At 42.4% G+C, this 10,706-nt stretch overlaps 1 protein-coding gene across 6 annotated transcripts in view; it reads right to left on the bottom strand.

Annotated features, from left to right (window-relative positions):
* Positions 1-10,706, bottom strand: part of LOC103475218 (alpha-actinin-4) — a 65,863-nt gene that overhangs the window by 12,259 nt on the left and 42,898 nt on the right. For 3 of the 6 annotated variants that reach the window (XM_017308293.1, XM_008426668.2, XM_008426670.2), the window contains exons 2-10: positions 10,229-10,343; positions 9,393-9,512; positions 6,473-6,559; positions 5,060-5,147; positions 4,679-4,757; positions 4,506-4,587; positions 3,231-3,316; positions 427-519; positions 211-336 (exon numbers count right to left, since the gene is read on the bottom strand). In XM_017308293.1, coding sequence (XP_017163782.1) covers positions 211-336; positions 427-519; positions 3,231-3,316; positions 4,506-4,587; positions 4,679-4,757; positions 5,060-5,147; positions 6,473-6,559; positions 9,393-9,512; positions 10,229-10,343 — 876 coding nt within the window. Of the gene's footprint in view, positions 1-210; positions 337-426; positions 520-1,545; positions 1,632-3,230; positions 3,317-4,505; positions 4,588-4,678; positions 4,758-5,059; positions 5,148-6,472; positions 6,560-9,392; positions 9,513-10,228; positions 10,344-10,706 lie in introns of all 6 variants that reach the window. The other 3 variants (XM_008426671.2, XM_017308292.1, XM_008426669.2) reach the window with 1 other exon arrangement.

Below are 10,706 nucleotides of genomic sequence, written 5' to 3'. Positions count from 1 at the left end.
ATCGGATCGGGATCAGATCGGTCAGTAGGGATCGGATCGGGATCAGATCGGTCAGTAGGGATCGGATCGGGATCAGATCGGTCAGTAGGGATCGGGTCGTTCAGTAGGGATCGGGTCGTTCAGTAGGGATCGGGTCGTTCAGTAGGGATCGGATCATTCAGTAGAAGCGGGTCAGACTTTCAATGAGCTGCGGTAAAAACGCTGCTGGACCTTGGGTGGTTTGTGAACGGTGCGGTAATCTCTGAAGTCCTCCTGTTTGGCCTGCAGGTCTTTCACGGTTTTCTCCTGGGTTCGGTTCTCCAGCCAAGGGATCGTCCGACGAATCCACTCTAGCAGCTGGATAGAAACAGGAAGAAAATCCCAGAAAATGTAAAGAAAACATGCGTAAATACATGCAACGTTGAATGAATCGCGCGTGGAACTCACGTCGCTGGCGAGCTTCTCATAATCCTCCATCATCTGTTCGTTCTCCTGGTTGACAGCCAGCACTTTGCAGATGCGATTGGCGGCCGTCTCAGCCTGTCAGGAAACAAACGGTGACTAAACTCCAATTTAAACTCACTTCCAGCAGACATTACAATCACTAAGCTCAACGTTTGGATTAGTTTTAATAACTCCACTGTCTCCTTCCATTTTGGTGAGAAAATATTCCACACGCAGGCAGTTAATGTCTTAAAGAGTGACAAACGAAACTGTCTAATAAGGAGCTACTGAGGCATGCGATCGCTTCTGATGATTAGTTCAAAGTGCCACAAAAACCAAAGATCAGTGTAGAAGCTCCATGCGTGGGAATCAAATCCATCCATCTAGTTACAGATTTATGGAACGCTGAAGTCCACATCAGAGCGTCTGCTAGGATTTAACACTACCACTGGAATAAAAGACAACATATTCAAAATGATCAGAACCTGCACGTCATCATCCAAAGGCTAAAATACGTTTCAAACATTCTGCTTTACCACGAATATTCGTCTTTGTTTGGAAAGCGTTAACAGCAGGGAAGAAACCGGAGTCGTCAGCCGGGTTTTCCAGAAACAAACTGTTCAGTTTGAAAACGGAACGAAAACCCAGCCGACGTCAGAAACGGAAGAACCGGACAGAGATTACAGAGTTCCCATCAATTCATTTACAAATCCACCGTAAATATTTAAAACCAGGCCTGAAACCATCACCTTACTGCTCTCAGCCAATGGACCTGAAGACTCTGTGTACTCTAGTTAATGATTAATCGATTACCAAATAAATTGGTTTAAAAAAAGTTAATCACAACTAATCATCCAGCCCTAAAGCCTTGGATGCCACGTTTAGATAAAATAAAAGCTGGTTTGGTGCAGCGATATCAGCTTTCCGATGATTAAGTTTGTAAAACAATTATTTGAATAAAACATTATTTGAATAATCACGATTAATCGATTCAGCCCTCAGAGCCCCTGAAGTCATGTTCTGACGGTCCCGTCTGTTTTAAACGTGCCGACTGATGGGGAACTCTGCGGGTTTGCAGGATTTTCTCGGTGTTAGTGTGATTTCGAAGCGTGAGGAGCTCACCTTCTGTGCGCCAGAGAAGGCGTGATAGAAGCAGGAGACATAGGTCATAATGGCCTTCTCATCCGGCCTCAGAGTGCCCACGATGTCTAAAGGCATCCCCAGCAGAACAGAAACAGAGGTAAAACAGAAAGAGTGAAGCCAAAGCCGAAAACACCCAGAGCTCAACGCTTCCTGGGCCCCAGCAGGGGGCCCATAGCTTCAGCTTCCTCCTAAAACTCAGATCACCTTGAGGGAAGAGGCACCAGAGAGGTTTGAGAGGCCGGGACACGAAGACGGGAACGAGCCTGAACGAGTCTGCAGATTGGAAACAGATCCGCTACCGGCACAACCCCAGAATTCACAGACTGAATTTACGGTCTGGAAATCCAGAAACGCTGCAGCAAATCCGAGAAGTCAGCTGCTGACTCTAAAGATACGTTACCACGGCAACGTGGCTCAAAACTGGGGCGCTAAAGAGAAAACTTCAGTTTTTCTCCTCAAACAGGAGGAGGAGGAGGAGGAGGAAGAAGGGTCACAGTGAAGGTCGACTGATGAGCGTTAAAAACAAAAACAGAAAAAAAACCTGCAAGGAAGATTTAGAGCTGCAGCCAATTATTACTTTAGTGTCGATTTTCTGATTAATCAGATCTGAGAAATGGCACATTGTGCAGATTTTTCATTTTACCACCAATACTTACTTTATAGAGTTAAAAAATAATTAGATTCCTTTTAAATTGGAAAATGTTTGAAACTAAAAACAGAATAATTAAATGAGTTCTCTCTGCTGTGTAGGGCTGAGCTGATCGTTACTTTTTCAATAAACTGATCAATAATCGGGTCGCATCATTTGCTCAAGTATTTTACAGATTTTGAACCAGGTGAAACTAAAACTGAGTTTTGAGTTGAACGGTTTTACAGAAACAACCCAAACAAATCGTGTTAAAATAAAATAAAATAAAACCTTCAGGCTCAAATTAAATACATAAATTAACTCTAAAGATATCCTGGCTTTTAGCAAATAGAAATTATTTTGGTATCTGAATTTGAACAGTGAGAAAAAAAAAGACTTTTTATGAGGAGTATGTAAATATCTGGTCTCGACTGTAAACATTGTTTTCCAAATTTAGGCTTTTAATAAAATGTTAAACTGCACTTTATTACAAAACTGTGCAGTTTGAATATCAAGCACTTTGTAAACCTTAAACACCGAAATTAAAGAACTTAAGTATCTTTATAAACTATTTTTTTTTTACACACAAGTTTAATTAGCAAAATTCCTTGCAAATATTTCACCAAACCAGCTGTTCTGATGGTGAAAAATCTGATAAAATCCTGGATGGACTGTTGAATAAAGTTAAAATGTTCAGGAAAGAGGCAGCTGATATTCCCAGCTTGGCCACTAGATGTCAGCGTCTGCTTCAAAGTGACCCTTTGACCTTCCTGTTGCTCGGATTGGGCGGCCTGGTTATCGATTTGCTTACTTGGCACTTTGAACTGTTATAATTCAGGTCAAAGTTTCCTGAGCTGAAGCTGAAAAACGTTTTTAAAAAAGGAGAAAATCCAACTTTTAACCATGAAGTTTAAGATTTAAGCAGCGAGTTTTTCTCTGCAGACTCGTTTCAGACCCGACTCGTCTGTGTCCCAACGTGTGCAGCGACTGCGTGAGGCCATGCTGTTAGTCGGAGGAGGTCAGAGGTCAGTGGTACCTTCTGTGCTCCAGAGAAGGCATGGTAGAAACTGGACACATAAGTCATTATGGCTTTCTCGTCGGGGCGAGCGGTGTTCACGATGTCTACGGGGGGAGACGAGGTTATGACACGGCTCACAGCGGATCATAAAACATGCAAACAACTCGGATAAAACACAGATTAGTCCTGGAGGCGTCTTATCTGGAAAAATAAACAGATCAGGCAGAGTCACGGCTGCAGGCTGCAGCTCAGGTTCAACACTGAAGGATGATGGGAAGGAGCAGGAGGAGCCGATTGTTCCAAAAAAACAAGGTTTTATCAGGAAAAACACCCAAAAACTCAAAGGTTGCAGCTTTTAATACGACATTTTTACTGGCAGGAAGAAAAATGTTTTATTTACTCATTTACAGTTTAAAACCGAGTATCCGGGTCAAGCTAAGAAAATAGATCAAATTACGATAATTAAATAACTGAGAATTAAAAGAATAAAGTCGAAATAAAAAAAGTCTCATGATTTTATTCTGATATTGTCGCCACAACTTTCCTCGCTTGTTCTTCCGACTTTCCCACAATTAAAGTTGTGCAGTTACAACTTTCTCCTCGTATTTCCTCTTAGTTTGGTCAGAAAACTGAACGTGTCGCATGTTGACGTAAACAAATTCTGAATGAAAAGTAGTTGGAAGGAAAAAAACTAATCTTACGTTTCCTCCACCTTTGCTGGTCAACGTGAGACAAAATGGCGACGGTTTAACGTTCGCTTAGGAATCAGACGGCTGGATAAAAATAACTTTGAAGGTTAACAGAAATAAAGTTTGTGCCGCTGAATCCTGACGAGCTGAAAGAGAAAAACTCGATCTGGGTTTTACTGAGAATACTTGCCGTCATGCATAAAGTGAACGTTTGTGCAGAAATGCACGGTTTAACGTTTTTAATCTCTATATTCTGCTAAGATCTGCACAACAGTTAGAGCTCTAATCTTCTTCTTGTCCTTGGATGTATCCACCCATAAAGGAAACGGCCTGACCCGGATCCCGGCTTATTGACGTAAACTAAAACTCGATGCGGGCTCTTCCTGCTCCTCTCGCCGCCGTCCTGTAAAAAAAAAAAAGTGATTTTTTTGCAGCGTCGACTTAAAATAGCTCCAGTAAAATCTGTGTTTCCTGGTGAAGGACTGCAGTCACATGCAGCGCAGCAGTAAAAGTCACTTTCTGCAAACTCAAACGGTTAATGATTAAAGAAACTTTCTCAGAATTAATCTGCAAACTTTTTCCCATCCAGTTTTGAGCCTCGTACCTTCAGCGTCCAACATTTTGGGGATGTCCAGGTGCTTCTCCGCCACCTCGAAGGCATTGTTCAGGTTGGTGACGGGGTCGTCCTGGCAGAGAGAGAGAACACAGCGGCGTCAGGATTTCAGCTCGCGTGGAGGGAAATGAACTCTGGGAAATGCTTCCGTTTGGGCGAAGAACCTTTCTGAGGCTGTCGTAGTCGATGAGGTCGGGTCTGTGTCTGTGGATCAGAGCGTTGAAGGCGAGGCCGTCCTTCCAGCTGGCAGGAAAAAGTTACTCCGTTTACTGTACGCAAACATTTACAGGTTTCTCCTAAAGAATGCTCCCGTTTCCCCAGCAGGTGGCGCTCTTTGAACAGAATTACAGGAAAACGTCTGGGGAGAATCTAATTAGATTACTGCAGAATGTGCGCCTTGATTAAGTTTATCATTTCATTTAATTAAAAAACCGGCAAACTAATTACAAAGATTACGAAACCAGAAGCTCAGGAAATAAAGCTTTATTCCTGCAAGTTATCCAATTTATTTTAGAAAACGGCCTGCAGGTTCGAGGCGCCGCTACCTGATGTGGAAGTTCTGCACGTTGACGTTCTTGTAAGGAGCCGTCTTCCTCTGGCACCACAGGAGGAGACCCTCCTTAGCAGAGGTCTCTGCAGGGAGGAAGAGGAACAGTCTTCATCAGCAGCGTCCACTTCATTTGTCACAACTTCAGGTGAAGGTTAACATTTATACACCAAACATGAGAAAATATGAGTCAATGTAATGTAGACGGAAAAATGGTTGTAGCTATTCTACCATGAAACATTCCTTATGTTTTTATCCTTTATCACTAAATGAAGATTTAATCGCATCCAAGGAGAAAATAATCAGGCTATCAGAGAAAAATAGAAAAAGTTAACAGCTGGCCTTGTAAACTGAGCTAAAACGGCTCAGAAGGAAAATGGGACGAGGCTAAATGCTAATGCTAAAGCAGCATTGAAGTAAAATGGGGCGGAGTTAGAGCTCAGAAGAGGGCGGAGCTTAAATAATGTAAACAAAAAGAGGCAGGGCTTATAGAAAGAAAAGGGCGGGATTTATAGGTGGAGCCAATAGAACAGAAAGTTAAAACTTAAACTAAATTACGTAAAATACAATAAAATACTGTGGGGCTAAAACACAAAGGCAAGAAAGGGGCGGGGCTTAGAGCTAAAATAGAGGGGGGAGTGGGCGGGGCTTATGTAATTAAAAACAGCAGAGTGCAAATGGGGCGGAGCTTAATGAAAGGTAACGAAGCTTGAATAGTGAAAAACGGCGCCGGTAGAAGAGGGCGTGGCCTAAAAGCGGTAAAACTGAGAAATGGGTGGAGTTTAAAAAAAATTCACAAATATTTGGTAAAGATCTGCTGCTGAAATGGATTTAAAATGATCGACTTCAGTAAAATCTATTCATGCTCTCCTGGAGTGAAACATTCACACTTTCACCAGGTAGCAACTTCTTTCCAAAGCTGATCCCACATCATGACACTTCCTGCACCGGAGCACCAAGCGCCCCGGGCTGGATAACCCGTCTGATAACGTGATCATAAAATACCCAGAGCTGTGAGTGAAGGAGACGCCATTAATGAGAGCAACGTCAGCAGACGGCATTCTGCTGCGCCACGCAGGTCAGATCTGCTTTTCTCCGCCGATTCTCACCTCGCGGTGCGACTGGGAGCAGCTGGTTTTCCATTCTGCTTTGCACAATACGCTCTGAAATCTGCATTTATGTGTGAAATGTACTGCTCGGGTTAAGAAATGAATAAATTAAGCAGCAGAGGAGTTGGAGAGCGTTTCACGATCGCTTCATTTATTTCTACTTTATTATTAATTTAGGGAGAGAGTTTGAGCAAAACCTGATCAAATGTCAAGAGGAGGAGAGAAGGAAGCAAAAAGAGCTGGATATTTTTGACTGATGCATCAACTTCTCTTTTTGGATTGAACCCTCCAGGCTGCCGTACCTTCAACAGAGATGTCCTGGATGGCGAAGCGGAGGATGATGGTCCAGATCATTCCCAGCGTCATCTTGGCGTTCCCATCAACGATTTCTGCACAGAAACGTCGGAGACTTCGCAGTTAGCAAAGTCGTACCACAGATTAGACAAATCTAGGAAGCGATTAATCAGTTTAATCGTGATTAAACTGATTAAGATAATCGGAGAACGGATTGATCGTTAACTGGAGTAGATGGATGAAAAATGCCCACAGCCCAAATATAAAATACATTTAAAAACAAAAAACTTTTGCCTCTTGATGAGTTCTGGGTTGAAGATATTTACAGACAACGACGATGTGTTTAACCTTAAACGCAGAATGTTTATACTTTTTGTACAGTTTTTGCTTAAGTGCAGCTCAATGTTTCTGCAAACAGCTTATTTATTTATCCTCCAGTAATTAATCGATTACTAAAGTTGTTGACTAAATAAATGATTAATCGCGATTAATCATTTAGGTTTTAATCGTTTCAGCAGAATGTTTTCCAGCAGAAAGGGTCGAGTTTTTCACATGCCGACGTTGGAAGGAATCTGAAGATGAAACTTTTGATACGAATAATCAGTGGTGGCTAAACTGTAGTCCTGTCGCAATAAGTAATAAATTGCATTATAAATTAAATTGACCTCAATAATTTCTATTTTTAGGATTTATAGTTTCTTTTTCTACCAAAACCTGGATTACAAAAGTCTTCATTTTGGTATTTTGGTCTCAACTAGCCTTTAGGCTTTATCGTTTTATTTGTCGTTTCTGTTTCAAAACAATGTTTATCACAATAATTTATCATCTGGCAAAATTTAGACAGTTCTAGCTGTCGTATTTTTTATTGAAAAAGCAATCAAGATGTCTATATTATTGTTTTAAAGTATTCTAATATTGTATTTAAAACCTTAAGAGGTCGAACAAAAACATTTTAAGGTTTTAATCCCATCGATTAATCGTTATAGTTGGTAAAACAGCAGCCAGCTGCAGCCCCAGAGGACATGAAACGGTTTTCAGCAGATAAAAGTGTTTCGTCTGCAGGGGGAACTCGTGGACCAGGTGGCTGATTTGCAGCCTGGGTTTCCCTGCAGCGTCTGTTAGAAAGCAGGCGTGTAGTTTGGTAGTTTGGCTCGGATTCCAGTCATAGCTCAAACAATCCTTTCGTGCTTTCGCCCGTTTCATCGCAGCTCATCGGGGCGCGCTCACACCATCACCTGCGAACTCGACCCAAATACTCCTCATTGTGTCCACATTCCTCAGGTTTGCTGTCAATTTTCATGTTTTAAATTCCTCCAGTTTCAGCAGCTGGACTGAAACTGCAGCGGATCAAACGCAGATCTGGACCTTCCTCCGGCTTCCAGCCGTCATCCTGGCATTTTTCCTCAGCCCGTTTTCCAGCTGATGACCTTCAGCCGGCTGCTTTCACAGAAGGCCAGACTCAAAGTTTAGGATGTTTGTTTGTTTTAATGTTTTTTTTTGTTTCAGTATCAGCTGAATCATGCTGCAGGAATGTCCTGGTTGTCCTGGCAGAGTGGGAGAAAGGTCACTGACCGCTAACGTTCGCTAAACACACAATGACCTCGGTGTGACGAGGCGGCCCGGTTCTGAATCTGTGGGACCCGAGACATTTAACCAGCATGTCAGGGTAAAAGGCTGAATATTAAGGGAAATGTAATAATAGAGAGAAATTGATTTAAACATCCCTTTAATTATTCATATTTACCTTCATAGACTAAACCTCTTGCACGTTTATTTGTAAAGGAGTCGATCCAAGATGCAGCAGAAGAAGAAGTCGGAATGGGAAAATATTAAATAGGAAAATGTATACAGAAAATAGCAAAATGCCTGAAAAATAGGAAATATGAAAAACTAAAGTGAATATGATTAAAATTGTGAAAAATTTCGCCCTCATTTTACTGCCAGGACAATAGAAATTGATGTATTGACTGATAATTAAATGGCCAATTTTCTGGTTTTAGATAAAACTAAAAACACCGAGTAAATTGTGCCAAATTTCTTTTTGCATTTTCTCGCACTGTAGTTATTTAAAAAGTTTTATTACATTCATTTCAAAGAATCTTTTTTTTTTTTTTTTTATAAATAAAAGTCCAGAGCGGAACCTTTGTATTTGCATGTTTCTGGTACGCCTGTAAAGCTGACGCACAACCTACATCCGCTAAACGCAGCGATGGACGACGTAGCCGTTTCTCTCATCCCATTGTGGGTTAATTTCTGCTTCAAAACGATCTGATTGGACGCTGGATAAGACAGTTGTGTCCAATTTGTGCTAAAAGGAGTTAGCCTGTTAGCAAAGCTACTCAAGCCTAAAATAGCATCTGAATGCTAACTATGTAGCAGCTAACGCTAATATCTGCGTCTCCGGTCAACATTTCAAAAGAAGCTCTGTGAATGACCAGGGCTTCTGAGACTCTGGAAAAAAACTTTTGTCCAGTTTGTTGGTTAGATTAGAAATAAATATCTTTGTTGCTGAGCTCATTTGTCTATTTCTGCAATAATTTAGCACCAAAAAAGTTTATTTGAATTGAAAATGTTGCTTATTTTGCTAATTAAAATGTGATTAACTCTTCACTACAATTTATGTATTTCTGTCTTATTTTGGGCATTATTGGTCCTCCGTATGGTTAAGTCAGATACAGAATTGGACCGACATGTTTCCGGTCAGACTGCACTAAAAAAAAGTGACTTTTCCGAGGCGACCCTGAACGCAGCATTTGGACGTCGGCTGTATTAAAACCACCATGTGTCTTTTATCTCCGGCTGATTATCAAGCCGCTTTATTGTCGGTCCAGGACCATTCATCTGCCGGTTCTGGATGTAAACACAGAATCATCCCAGGGAATCCGACCGGTTCCAGCGGTGCCCCTGACCTCCATCTTGTTTTCTTACCCTCGGCTCCGATGGACACCAGCTTGACTCCCTTGCTGGCGATGAAGTCCAGCGCTTTGTTGACGTTGTTGATCTTGTGGACCCTCATCTTGCCTCGCTCCGGCTTCGGTAACCGCTCGCCTGCAAAGACAGAGGRGGGGGGGGGGAGGGGTGAGGACGCGTTTCCGCACGCTCAGCAGATCGGCCGCTCCGTCAGGGAGGCTAAGGTTACCGCGGCGACGTCGGCATCACTCAAAAATGAAGTGAATGTGAGAGGAAGCCGCAGGGTTGCTACGGTTTCTGAACTTCTCCAGGCTGTCGGGTGGGGGGGGGAAACTGGCAGGAATCTCAGATTGAAAATACTTTATTGATCCCAGAGGGAAATAAATGTTTTAGCTCATTAACTAAAACAGTTAGAAAGATCTCCTGTAGCAGCCTGTGTTACAGCAAATCTGAAGAAGCCTCTGACTGAAGACAAAGGGGTTTCCAAAGACCGTCTCAGGAAGACGAGTCCAACACAGACAGAGACAAACGGTTGGATCCACAAACAGAGATGGGAGTTGGATGGACAAACGGACGGACGGATGGATAAGCAGAAAGAAACTGATGAATGGATGAGTGGACAAATGAAAGACCAATAGAGTTTTGGATGGACAGAGACAGATGGACGGACACAACATTTGTTGATGGAACTGAATTTCTATTTCTCCTTCCAAACCCGGAAGCTCCTAAAACAACTTCCAGGTTTTCTGGACAGAGCGGTTAATCTGCCTGAAGAGGCCGTCCAGCGACCCGTCCGTCCAGCGACCCGTCCGTCCAGCGACCCGTCCGTCCGTCCCCGGTCCCGTAGAACTGACCTGAGATGACCTCCAGCAGCAGCATCAGTTTGAGTCCATCCCTGAAGTCTTCCTCGATGTTTTCGATCTGCGTCCCGGCTTTCCTCAGGTGGGAGTTGCACCACGCCGTGAACGTCTAAACAAAAAACAGAATAAAAATGATCCTCCTGATTTCACGACAACAATCTGACGTCTCATCAACAAACATTTAACCAACTTCAGGAAACGACAAGAATAAAAAGGAGTAAATCTCTGGCAAAGTTACAAATTGGCTCTAAAGTACTAAAAGTTTTGGATTAATCTCAGAAATGTTCATGATGTTTGGCAGAGATTTGCTCCATTTCCTTCCCGTCTATAATGACCTCAATACACCGGTGAAGGGAAAAGAGGGAATATTTGATAACTAAAGCTGAAACGAAGCATCAGCTTCTGAAACCATTTAAGCCGAACAGAATCGATAAACCAACAGAATCGATAAACCAACAGAATCGATAAACCA

The sequence above is a fragment of the Poecilia reticulata genome, linkage group LG13 (assembly GCF_000633615.1).
Source record: "Poecilia reticulata strain Guanapo linkage group LG13, Guppy_female_1.0+MT, whole genome shotgun sequence".
NCBI lineage: Eukaryota > Metazoa > Chordata > Actinopteri > Cyprinodontiformes > Poeciliidae > Poecilia > Poecilia reticulata.
Note: the sequence above shows the minus strand (reverse complement) of the source record. Positions and strands in the feature narration are given on the sequence as shown.